The sequence below is a fragment of the Cololabis saira genome, chromosome 17, assembly GCF_033807715.1.
Source record: "Cololabis saira isolate AMF1-May2022 chromosome 17, fColSai1.1, whole genome shotgun sequence".
Classification (NCBI taxonomy): domain Eukaryota; kingdom Metazoa; phylum Chordata; class Actinopteri; order Beloniformes; family Belonidae; genus Cololabis; species Cololabis saira.
The window spans coordinates 30058287-30071899 of NC_084603.1; the positions used below are offsets into that span (position 1 = coordinate 30058287).

Here is a 13613-nt window from a genome sequence, read left to right on the forward strand (position 1 = left end):
ATTAAACCTGCAGCAGCCAAACTGTACTTCACAACCCAGTAGGGGGTCAAGGGACTAGAGGTCAAGAGTTACCTTTTATCTGGTCGACACCACATGAAATTTAGCCAAAGATTTAACTGTGACTACCTTGTAAGAACACTGAATGGAAGCACACTTAACTGAAATGAGAAGCAAAGCAACAGCTGTGTCGAGAACTGGATTCACTGAGTTCCATATTTGATAAACAGACATGACATGACTACCGGCTCTGAATACACAGATCCATCTGTGTAACTTAAAGAGAACCGAACTGAATTTTTAAAGCAGGGTCTAAAAAAAAGTGCATGGTACGAAGACAAAACTTTGTACTGAGTGTGAAACACAAAATACCACTTTTGAAGAACTCACAATTTTTGAAGTGATTTATGATTTAAACTAACATTAAAACACACAGATGGTATGAACCTGACTATCAAAATGTGGGTGATTTCTGTTCAGATGTACTTAAGACAGTTGAATTCAGAATTATTTTCAGACGAACATGTCAAGGCTGATTACTTCTATACATTTCTTTGTTTTGTTCCAGTATCTCCAGAGTGCTCTTCCTTTTCTATTTGCATGTTTTGTGAGTGAGCTTATCCTTGCTTTTATAATGTAATAAGATAAACAGTAGGGTTACTGCTAGCCCTGTGGCTATGGGCTGGTTCTGATATCCAACCTGGCCTTCACAGATAGAGCCACAACTACCAGTTTAGTGCATGATCTTCTGTATACATATACATAAAACTCAGGCACCAACACAATCCAAAACATCACATTGCTTTGTTGTTGTTAGCCATTTTGGGGAAAGGAAATGGGAAATTGACTTTAGCTATCCAGAGGCTAGGATTATATCACTATAGAATGAAAGCATGTGACTGGCTCCTTGCTCTATCGGCTCCAGAGCCGCCATGTGAAAATGAAGAGAATATGGATGGCAGCAGAGGCTTTTCATTGTGTTAAGAAAAATGCAAGCCATGTCAAGTATTTTCTATGTTATTGCTAATTTTATGTGGCAAGTCAATGTTGGGGTATTAAATTACTCTAGTGTAGTTTGTACTGGAAAAAGTCGACTTTCAATCACAGTGAAACAGCAATCTAAAGTAGTTCTTTTGGTTTTCATTAAGAAAAAAAGGGTAAAAACAGATCTTGAAGACTGCAAATGCACAAAAAGCTCAGAGAATCAGATTTTATGTCTGCGAGAGACTGATGAATGTAATGCAGTGCTCATGCAGGTTTTGCAAGATGCTGCAGGATTCCAGTTCTGGTATCTCACTGCTTTCCATCGTGCAGGAATTAACAGCCAGAGTTGCTTATGTCAATCAAAGCTCTAAATAATTTAGATGTGGATGAGAGGACATTATTTCATTGCGTAATTCCTGGGTACTTTCAAATTTCATCTTATGGCTGGACCTATTGAGGCTGGTGCCTGTCAATTAAGCGCTACCAACTTTGCATTCAAATTAAAACCTACTGTTCTGTAGCAGCAAGATGTGATAGAAGTCATTTATTTTTTCTTTTTTTCTTTTAGGGAGAATTTGTTGACCAGGAGGAAATTAAATGCCATCTAGTGGACAAAGTTCCAGGGAAAACAATTACGCTTGCCATTTTAAACTTGGAAAGTGACAATAGACGCAAACAGACAGGCTTTTAATTTGGCCGGACAACGACATCAGTCGATCCAATATCCACAGGGATTCAACTTAAACACAAAAAGTACAAACTCAACGAGCCACGTCATGACATGATCAAAGGTGGAACAAAAACACGAGCAGAAAAAAAGGAGGAGAGAAAGCGTGTCAGCTGGCGGTCAGTGGGCAGCGAGGCTTCGCCAGGGGAGACTCAGGAGGAGAAGAGACTTCTCTTTTTTAAATGGCGTCAACAAGAACAATTGCAGACTGTGTCTTCCACTGACTGCTGGGTACCTAAAGGGGAAGAGAGGCTAAACGGTTGAGTGCGAGGCTGAGACAGAGGCTTCCTCTGTGGGCCTGGCGTCGTGTGAGGACCCCTCTTCGCTCTGGAAGCTCCCTTTGAGCTGGGGGAGCAGGTTGCTGCTTTGGTTGCTCTTTTTCTGGGCAAGCAGAAAGAGGGTGGGAGGGCACGCACCACTGGCCATGTACAGAGACCTGGCGTGGGCACAGAGTGATGCTGCACACAAACACACGCACGCACACACACACACACACACGGGTGCAGACACAATCACTATCTAAAAGGGTTTGCCAACCTCCCAGATAGCCAGCCAGTCTGGCAGCCAGTCATGCAGCTCCAGACATTTGTCATGACAGGCTAATTCACAGTGAAGAGGTGCTTTAGGTCTCTATCTGGTGCTGGCACACACGCAAAGAGTTACCGAACACACACACCATTGTTTGGAACGATGGTTCAGACGTGATGCAGATGCAGGTAGAGCTCAGTCAGTGTTGAAGCTGTTCAAATTCAAACCTATCCTATGGCAAATCACAAGGACAGGGGGGGAAGCATTATCAAACCCTGTCCTCTCCATTCCCACGAGATGAGGAGCACTATACAAACATAAATCCTGGCAAACAGTCTATATGTTACAACCAATTCTTCTTTACATTTCCATCACGGTAATAATCAGTTTAAAATGACCCCTGGTCCTGCTGCATTTCTGTGCTAAGAAGACAGAAGTTAAGAGACAGAGCATTGATGGTAAAAGGATGAAAACAACAAGTGCAACATCCTTTATGAGGCAAAAGCAGTCAGATTTATAGGAAATCTGTTCTTCAACTTCAAAAACACAGCAAAGGTGGAGAATTGGCCAAATGTTTTGTTTACAGTGGTCGTTATAGACCTAGCCATGATTATAATATAAGCCTATTCAAAAACATTACATGCATCAAATTAAGAAATGTGTTAATTTTTGGCTTAAATTTAGGTGAAACTAGCAGGACAGAGCAAAAGGGGAGTGATGGGGGAAACTGGGAGGGAGAGGGAGACAGAGAGGGGAGCTTATCGGCTGCCTCCAGACGGAGTGCGCGGATCAATGGGCATGCGAGGCCCACCGCGATCAATGCATTTGATAAAGAATTAAAGGAGAGTCACTGTACATGGCTATCAAAGAACCGGGACACGGCCTAATTATGATTTGACGGGTGCGTGCCCATGATAGGGGTCTGTGCGTGCGTGTATGTGTGCATTATATTTACAGAAATATGAATCTGAGATGTGGAGATGGAAGTGCAGCCTATACGACTAACGTGTCGGGGCTTTCTGAGCACAAGGAGAGGCCTGGGAGAGGTGTGCATGCATGTGCTTGTGTATTCAACAAAGGGTTCGTACAGGAGGACAGGTAGAACAGGTAGAGTGGAGCACACAAGTCAGACCAAAGTTTTGCCCTTTTGAATAGAAGCGATAATTACTGAGGAAGAGGAGGAGAGACAAAGAAAGAGGTGGAGAACCCGAGACGACTTCAAACCCCGCCCCCTTTTAATGAAAAATAATACTCACTAGAAATAATAGCTTTACTGTACAACTACTCATTTACTGGCAAGAGCCCCAACTTCAGAGGAAGTTGTTGGAAACATCAGGAGAAGATTCAGCAGCAGGTCTTTGCAGATGTACTGCATCACCTCCAATCACCAATAAGAAGAACCACAAAACAGATTATATATTATTATAGTTTACTTCTATCATAGTTAGTTATTAACCAATATGAAAAGTTTGTTTTATTTTAAAAGGCTTTTTTTAATTAAGTGTTCTTGAAAGAAATGATATCACTTATGTGGTTTTCTTTGCCCTCAAAAAAGTGTGGCATCAAAACTCCAGTTTCACTGGGAATCAAGAGGATAACATTATTCAGTGCTTGGGGGCACATATTTTGATGCTTGAAATTCTTGAACTGCATCACAGTACAAGCTCAGAGCAGAATTAACCAGCATCAAAATTGTTTTCTACGTATTTGACCATTTGACCTGAACCCAACTTCAAATTATGCTGCATTCACTGTACCTTAGCAACACAGTGTCCAATGCCTTCTGCTTGTACTTTTTTTTTTAAACTTAAACTGTTTCCCTATTAAGAAAGTGTATGTATGAAAGCATTAAAGGGAAACACTATTTACACATTTCTAGCTTTTCCAACTGAATTTTAATTCAGGGTCTGCCTTTGAATATCAAAACACTTTTTTTTTGTGAGGAAACAATGCACTTCACAAATATTTATCTCAGCTTTGAGTTGAATTTCTGTGAATACCTCTCCTAAAAGGGCCCCGTATTATATAAAAACATGGTAAATCCCACTTTTACAAGTCAGAAAAGTTTGACCTGCATTCAGAAAAAATAGACTACTAAAAACTCTTGTCTTTTCTTCTTATTCCTCAGCGTTTTCATAACAAAGTGCCTTTTGAAAAGAAAAATTGTGTTTGAGAAAAAGAAAGCCCAGAAAAAAACCTGACACTTCCACTTGGTCAAATGTGAATAAAATAAGGAGAGAGAGAGAGAGAGAGAGAGAGACGGAGTGGTACATGTGCTCTGAAGAGGTATGTAAGTGTAGGTGAATTGCAGCTTTCTTCTCTGAAGGCTTGATCAGCTCTTGTGATGCAATTCAGAGAGCTGTCTCTCTCCTGCTCGTTAACAGACACGCACATACACACTCACTTTAGACGCTGCCTTTGATCTCCACTCCAACCAATTCAGCCACAACACATACCATCACACTCCAAGACAAGCACACACACACAGTCCAAAGAAACTCCCCGGCAAACTATTTAGTTTCATTAGGAGCAGATTCTTCAAAAAGAAAAGAGACAGAGCAGGAGAAAGGAGGAGGGAGTGAGGGAAAGAGAGAGAGAGAGGGGGGAAAAAACTGAGAACTGGAAGAAGAAAGGGATGGCAGCTACATTTAAATGAGACCTGCTGAAAAACTATTAACTCTGGGAGAAAGTTGAAAAGGAGAGAGGAAGGAGGAGGGGGGCTGAGACCGTAATGTGGAAGAGACAGTTCACAATTTAATTTTTGGACTTGCAAAAAAAAGAAAAAAGGCTGCACAAACAGCCCCGCCACCCCCCCAGCTAAAACATTCAGCTAAAACATTTATTCTGGAGTATAATCATCAACACATTGCATTACGGGCAATGCATATTTTCAAACTTTATGGATCAGGAAGTGGTCCTTCCCCTGACAATGTTCTCACAGGGATATTGTGGATAGAAGTGAAACCACTGTTGCAATAAATTGTTGAAGTGAATTTGGTTCTAAAAATGAGAGGACCCAAATACTGTCATTGGGTGGGTTTCCATTAGCGGCAGTGCACTACTTCCCACGCTTGTTAAATGCTAATGAATAAAAGAAGAAGTTACCAAAGATAAAGAGAGAAAATTATAACAAATCAGAATCAACACTGAGATGGTTGTGTTTCTGTTTGCTTGCATTGTATAGCCTGATTTATGCTTCTGCCACGAAGGTACGATGCAACTACAGCATAGGCATCAACCCAGCGGTGTAGCCTGATGTGCACTTCTCTCCAAATGTAACTATGTGTTCACGTGGACAGAGATATGATTGATTTGCTTGTATTTCCATTTAAATATTTTCGGCTATTACTTCTTCACCACCATTTTCAAAACGAACAGCAACAGAGATGGAGCAGATTGACAAGTGACTACTGAAGAGGTCAGAAAGTATATTAATTTATACAATACATAATCTCCGCACCACAAAGATTGCTAGATGTCTCTCAATTAAACTCTTTGTTTATGCAATTTCATTAAAATTAACTGCGGTTTAACATTTATGAACCACGTCACACAAGATCTACTCTAATGTTGCCATTATTCATGAATGGAAGAAGGGAAGGTTCAAGAAAGAAGTACACAAAAGAATCTACACTGCTGACTAGTGGTCGGGGGTGTAATTACAGGACGCAGGCGGCAACACAGAAGTATAAACGGAAAATGACGGCGTTGGGGCCATGGCTAACCTATGGTAACCTACATGCATGGCTGCTACACAGAAGCATAAACTAGGCTTAGCAGAGGTGATGAACGAGACGAGATCACTCGTACACTAAGGCAGTGTCTCCCAACCTGGGGTCCTCCCCCCCTGGGGGGGCGCCAGAGATCTCTGGGAGGGCGCGAAACTTTGTCTGCTTTGAAATTATGCAGTTGTAAAAATTATATTTGCGACTGAGTCATTCATAAGGCATTGTTAGGAATAATTTATGAATGTCTTGAATATTTTTTGTGTTTTCTATACACTGGTGACAAACACAGGAAATTATTTCATTCCTAATTATCATATCATTACTCAACATTTAATCTACTCCGACAGGTAGTTAAAGGAAAAATGTTAAAAAAATGTTGGTCTCATATTAAAAGAGACATTTTTCAGAAATATTTTTATGTCCTTTTGTGCATATTTTATACATTGGTGACATTGGAGAAAAACAAAGTCATATGTACAGAGTAAACCAAGAGAAATGTATCAAAAAAACATAATTAATGTTAATTTTTTCAATTAAAGACTATTTTGGTGCTAGCACGTACTGGTCGGGGGGCCTGGCTGGTCTTAGACACAAGTAGGGGGGGCTCCAAGGAAAAAAGGTTGCACTAAGGGGACATCGAGATGGATGAATGTCCGTGTCTTGCAATGTGTTTTGGGACAATAAAAGTTCCCGACAATAGCCTTGAAAATCTGCCCATTGTTTGGAATTCAAGGCGAACAGCAGCCTGTTAAAACATCTATGCAAAGAAAACACTTGCTTGCTTTTACACTTGCTCGGATGAAACGCATCAAAAAATGAGTTACATGCAATATCATTTCTCTCGGTGCAAACTTCTGGATTTTTGGAGGTCAACCAAATGCCTTTGTTTTGATCCAGTGAAAGAAAGGGAGAGAGAAAGAAAGAAAGGGAAAGATGTCAGTCAAATCAAGATCAGAGGACAGACAGCAGATGGGAGTGGATGACAACACCTTTGGGTCACACCAGCAGGGACCCAGGAGTCCTCCACTACTGAGGGGGAGAGGGAGGGGAGAGCTGTAGCGTGGTGGGGGGGGTCGGGCTGGGTCGGGGGGGCCGGGGCGCTGGTCGGCAAAAATCAAACGGCAGCCAATTATAGGAATCACAACGAGTCAGTGAGCAGGGGAACTCTTACCTGGAAAACACCCAGACATTTGCGTGCACTTTCCAACGCATACCACCAGCGCACACACTGAAACGCTGGAAAAGTAAAGGAAAACGTGCACGGGTGGGGTGGGGGGCAAATACTTGCACATAAAGTACACATGCCTTTGCTTCCCCAACGCGTGCTGAGAAATACGCACGGCTGCGCATGCGTGTGTGTTGGGGTGCACACACTCATCCTAAACCTAGTGTGAATTCTGATAATTAGCCTGGCCAGGCCGCTGTGAAATTACAGTTCTCATCTGCTAATAGATGAGGAGACCTGAAGCGAACAGACGTAGACGCACACAGACACACAGCCGCTTCTCTATTAAAATAATAACTGAGAATTACTGAAGAGCAAATGAAAACTAACAAAATTTGGCATTTCATCACCAAAGATATAAAACAATAAAGGAAATAAAGTTTTTGACCTAGTTATCGTAGCCATGAAGGTTTGAGGTGGTGACATTACGACGGTACAAGACATTTAGATCACCTACGGGGCGGAGGAACACGTGAAGGTGGCGGCGAGCACCAAACAATAACTGCTTTTCCATAGGATGTGTGGAAAAGAATCAAGAAACAGACAAATAGAAACGGAAAGTGGTGAGAAAGGAAAGAAACAGTGAGAACAACTGACATGAAAGAGGGAGAGAATGACAGAGAGTGACTGAGAGCAGAGAGGGGAAAAGAGGAGGAGAGAAAACTGAACCTGTAACCTTAGATGAAAGAACTAGTCACTGTGGGCTACAATTAGAGATGGCAGGAGGGAGAGCAAAGGTCAGGGGAACGGGGTTACACCAACAACCAACTACCAAACATACAGTCACAGAAGCTGCACATTTGTGGGGGTCCATACTCAACACACTGACTCAAACTAAAACTTCATTTTCATCGTACAGGCAAAAAAAAAAAAAGATGGCAGTTTTATATTGAATATAGGAGATGAAGGGTATGATGTCAAATGTGAGGAAGCTCTGTGATCACATCAATTAATGGAAAGATATCAGAGCAATTGTGAACACGAGGTACTTCTAATAGAGGTCACATTTTTATTAGAAACCCTGCAAAGTCCTGACGGCTTTGACAAAGACATGGTATTAGTTAATAGATAAATGGTGCTTATGGCTAATTTAGGCCAATTTATCATTTTTATTTTGAAAGCTACACCCCTAAAACAGCTAATGCGGTTCCCTCCTGCAAATTAGCCACTTCCCGGGAAGAAAGAAGCTGGCTTTAATTGAATTAAATTATACCTCATGCATGCTAAACCGCAAAGCACCTACTTAGACAGATGGAGAGTTAAATGGGAAACGCTCATGCCTCTTCAGCTGATAACAGGCACACACACACAGGCACACACACACGCACACACACACAAACTCATGCTAATCAAAACAAGACATCAAGTAATCTAATCTGAATCACTAACAATTATCAGCACATTGGCCTCGAGGCCAGTCGTATTCCTTTGATCAATGTTTTCTATTAAAAAAAGTGTAAACAATTCAATATCTCCCTCACAACCTTCCTCTTTTCCTGTCTTACCTTATGCATAGGGGTGTGTGCGTGTGTGTGTGTGTGTGTGCGTGTGTGTGTGTGAAGGGGATATTAACCAATTGTCCTTGGAAATGAGTGAGGAAATCAGGAGGAGAGGGAGAGAGAAAGACTGGAAGGGTCTGGCTACTTTAAGGAGCTAATCTGAGTGAAGTCAGCCATCTTGCTGCACAACAAGGGAAAGAGGAGGACCTTTCTTTTTGTTGCTAAGGAAATATATCAGTGCTGCAACAGCTTTGGAAAACTCTTTTAATTTGCTCTCTTCCTCTGAAGACTTTTAATGCCACCAGTCCTTGGAAGGTCCTCGTTTATTTCCTCAGATTATTCTGAAACGGTTATTCCTGTGGCTGGCACGCAATCATGGACGCACACATTTATGAGTCTACACAGACACACGTCAACAACACACACAAATATGCACACTTATAAAAATATATATATATATAAATAAATATACAAATTCAAGGGCATATTTCTCTTTGTGGTTTCATGCAGCAAATAAAGGAGCATGTGGCTGCTGCCTTTTAGATATTTCATTACCAAAAGGTATTTATTTCATTTTTCTTCTCAAACCCCTTGTCGTCACCTTCTCACTAGACTATTGTTTTTTTTTTTTCCTCACGCTACTTCATGTCCTCTGAAATAGTTGGAAATATTTCCGAAGATTTGACCGCGCTGCTTTCCGCGGGTAACTTCAGGTTCATCAGTGTGTCCCTTCCTCCCAGTATATTATGTGCAGTGGAGCGTGCTCAGTTCAGAGCTGGCAATTTCACTTGCGTCATTTCTAGTCAAGTTAGCTTCAGTGCAGTGATTCTTAAACCTCTCTTTACCATGAAAGCACTTTTGCTGACAGGTGTTTGTGTACAACATTTACTCATTGCAGTGGGGGAAATTTCAGGAGGTGGGGTCGTTGGGGCAGAAAATTTGGTTGGGGATGTCATAAAAATTGTGCAGAATCAAGATGACCAAAGAAAGAATCTCATTCGAGAATGATGTTTATGGTGAGGAAAAAAAAGGATGAAGAAGTCCATCCAAATTTGAGTTTTTCTCACTGACGTGTTCAGGCTGTGACATTCAGCAGCCCATGAGAGTCTCAGCTGAAACTATTGAGGTAAAAACTCCTCTCCTTCTCAAAGCTCGCTCATAAAGTGCTCATGAAAGTGACTGAACACAGCAAGAAACTGCAGACAGTGCAGACAGGCAGGCTTTTCCAGAGTGTTGAAAGTGTATTGAGCAGCAAATAGAGACAGTGCAAGTGGAATAAGGTTGTTGAGAAGACTGCTGGACACACTATTAGCTCCTCCTGAACACTGGGGTGATACTGAACAGTCATCCAGTACAACCAAGCTTTGTTCAAGACAGAATTTACTTATAAAAATGCTGACAGAGGGTCACAAGTGTTTGATTAGGCCTGGTCTTTATCAAACAGTTACAACTTACAACTACAAGTTACAGATGCTGTTGAAGAAAACTAGCAGTGTTGCATCCACGTCTCGTCTTTGTCAAGTCTGTTGTTTTATTAAACCCTGAAAATATTAAAGGGGACCTATTATGGCATTGAATACCTATTTTAGGCCCTGTTTACACGGAGCAAAAACTGAGGCGTTTTCATGCGTTTTGACCGTTCGTTTACACGAAAACGGAGCTCAAAGTCACCAAAAACGATCATTTCTGAAAACTTCGGCCAAAGTGGAGATTTTCAAAAACTCTGTTTTCACGTTTGCGTCTAAACAGAGAAAACGGAGATTTAGACTTCAGAACGTCACATTATGAGACAGAAACGTCACCAGCGTCATGTGTGCGACCTGTGTTTACAATTAGTTTGGCCACCGTCAATATATTCTTGTATTTTACCTGTTTTATATTCTAAAGTCACACTTAGACTCTCGTTCCGTCTTGGAAGTAAAGCCTGAATTATGGTCCCGCGTTTAATCGACGCAGAGCCTACGGCGTAGGGTACGCGGCGATGCGCGCCGTACGGTGTGCGTCGCCGCGTACCCTACGCTGTAAGCTCTACGTTGGTGTAACGCGGAACCATAAATCAGCCTTAACTGGAAGCTACACGTGTCATTTGTTGATGTTTTTCCAGGATTCTGATTGGCTGACATGATGTTAACAGCGTATTTATGCGGAATCGTGTAAACGAAGAGATTTTGAAAACGATCTTGTGTAAACGATGTAATTTTTCAAAACGTAGAGGGGGAAATATCCGTTTTTGTAAATACCTGGCTATGTGTAAACGGGGCCTTAAACAGGCCTTGAATGTCTTAAAAACAAGCTTTTGATTTTTTTGCTAAATAAATTAGAAATTCAGCCTCTGAACCATGTCTTTATCTTCCCATTCCCACTGTGCTGATTGGCTGCCTGAATGACGCGATACACCGCTACGAAAAAATGGCAGAAGCTCCGGCCGGCGGAGTTAGTTGTGGGCGTGGTTTCACGCATCGCTCCTGTCGTTACGTAACGACGGGAGCAGAATGTGAACGGCTCGTGGAAGCCACATCACACTGGACGGGCGGCTGTACAGACACTGCAGAATTTGGTTGCTTTCCTCCTTCTCTGAGTTGGAAGGCTGAGGGGATACCACCACATATGTTAAAACAAGCGAAAACGTGTTTTTCATAATAGGTCCCCTTTAAGGTGCAATAAGTGAGGGACTTCACCATCCCAGGTCCCTTCTGCTTCTTTCTTGAGCTCTCCAACTCATCCACACTGTCTAGTAAAGTTTGTGCCATGCCAGCGAGCCTCAAGGACCATCACCAATTAAAGTCCAATTTGCCTCCAAATTAGGTAAATTGTCAGTAACCTGAAAATATGGGCAAAAATGTTGAAATTTTAACCAGCGTTAAGTCTCATTCAGCCTCAGTTAGAGTCTGGTGAAAAAGCCAGTTAAATGTTTTAATTTAAAATTCCTCTATTTCCTGTGCTAAAGACGGAGATAAGGATGCATTTCAAATCTTTTCCAGCTCTGATTGTGGCTGCCGCTTACTTACTTACCTCCAGGTTATTTTCCTTATTCGGGAACTTTCGGAAAAAACAAACAAACAAGACCAACCATGTGTCTAACTTATTAAGAGTGACAGCTTCAGTCCAATAGCATACTTAGCAATGGTCCATGACTTTGACTTACGTCGTTGACGGTTGCCGGCCTGGTCGGTGCAGGAAAGGCCGAGTTGGGAGCATTCTTGTTGCTGGCTTTCATGGCAGCGTCTCTGCGGGCCTGCTCCAGGAGAAGCCTGGCTCTCTCCTTCAGCTCCTCCTGACGGGACAGTACCCTCTACGTACACAAACAACGTCTGATCAGATATCCCAACAGTGGTAAAGACGAAAACCAAACTAGCGATATTTCATTTTACTAATGGAAGTATGGCATAAAGTAGGTTAGATTTGGGCATTTATAGATAAAATACTCGTCAAGATAATTAGGATTTTCTTTTTCTTTTTTAAATAATCGAATCATGCATTCCCTAAGTGGTTATTGTGTTATCCATCATGTCTTAGGTGTTGTGCTAATGGTATTAGAACAACTTCAATGAATCGTATTACCGGTAAATTCGCCCTAAAACAAAACTGACTGGCAGCATTTAATTTTTAGCCGTCCGATCTGGGAGGAGGTCTGACGTTGGACTGACTTCATCTTGAGACAGAGGTGCAGGAGCTGCCTGTCATGTTCACAGATGAAGATCTGTTTGGTGTTTTGCTCTTAAGTGACCAGACTGATGATACGTCACCTTCACCTCCCAGAGATTAGATTCAACCTCATTGGGTTACTTGTATTCGAATAATCCAAAATAATTTCTGCATCTCTAAATTAGTAAAGAAAATACTATTATGACTATAGGAATATAAACTCATCAACTGTAGTTCGATTTAAATATTTGACGCACCTTCTCAGCAGGAGGACTGGATACAGATGAAGGTGATGGCTCCTTTGGAAAAGAAAAGAAATACAACATAACAGGCACTCAGTAAGTACCAGCCATCATGCATATAGTATCAAATTGATTCATTACTTAGTAAGAGGACATAGAAGAAGATAAATAAATGCTGTATTTAAAGTAGGAGTATAGTGCCTATGATGTGCACTTTTGGTTTTAGGAGGACAGGTACATAAACTGGGTTTACAGTCCTGTTTGGGTTTAGTGGCAGGAAGAGATGACAGCTTTCAAAAGTATCAAAAACACTAGACTTCAGAATTTGGTTTAAACGGCACATTACAAGAACCAAGCTGTTTGTAAAATGCATTTATCTCTCCAACCATTTCAATCTGGCCCCGGATGTAGGCGAGGAAGCATCCCACCAGCCAGATAACAACAGATTAAAAATGGGGTGTCATGACTGTCATACCTCCCCCAACCTCTCGCCTGCCCCGTGACCTTTCAACTTGTAAACAACAAGCAGTAATCTGGGGTTAACCAATGCAGGCGGTGCAGCATTCAGAGCGTGTTTGTGTGCATGAGTGAGTGCACACATGGATACAGGTGTGTGTCTGTGTGTGAGACGAGATGATGTGCGAAGCATCGCCACGCGTGAGCAGTCACGGCACCAACTGTCATCAACTGCAGGGATGAGAAATATAATGAAAAATATAATGAAATGTCAAAGCAGGGGGTTCTTGTAGGTGCTTTCTGTAGTCGCTACATGTTAAGGGCCCGGCCTGGATGTGCCCGGTTCCCGGTAACGAGACAGTTGATGACAACATCTAATGCGGAATGGGACAATTTCAGTACGGTCATCTCTGAAATGGTATCAGAGAGGTTGGAATTTGAAGCTTAAAGAGCGCCAGGAGGGAATGAATGTTCACCACATCCTCTGTTTTATGACTGACATTGCTTTGAAAGTTTCAATCAAAGCTAGGGAGGAAGGATAAAAACATGGACAATCCATTTAGAGGCTAGTCAGATATATGC

The 13613-nt window shown here is 41.8% G+C and overlaps 1 protein-coding gene across 6 annotated transcripts in view; it reads right to left on the bottom strand.

Annotated features, from left to right (window-relative positions):
* The window catches only part of ehbp1 (EH domain binding protein 1), a 155631-nt gene that overhangs the window by 57024 nt on the left and 84994 nt on the right, over positions 1-13613 (bottom strand). For all 6 annotated transcript variants that reach the window (XM_061746070.1, XM_061746068.1, XM_061746069.1 and 3 more), the window contains 2 exons: positions 12591-12632; positions 11834-11980 (listed from right to left, as the gene is read on the bottom strand). In XM_061746070.1, the coding sequence (XP_061602054.1) occupies positions 11834-11980; positions 12591-12632 (189 nt within the window). The remainder of the gene's footprint in view (positions 1-11833; positions 11981-12590; positions 12633-13613) is intronic.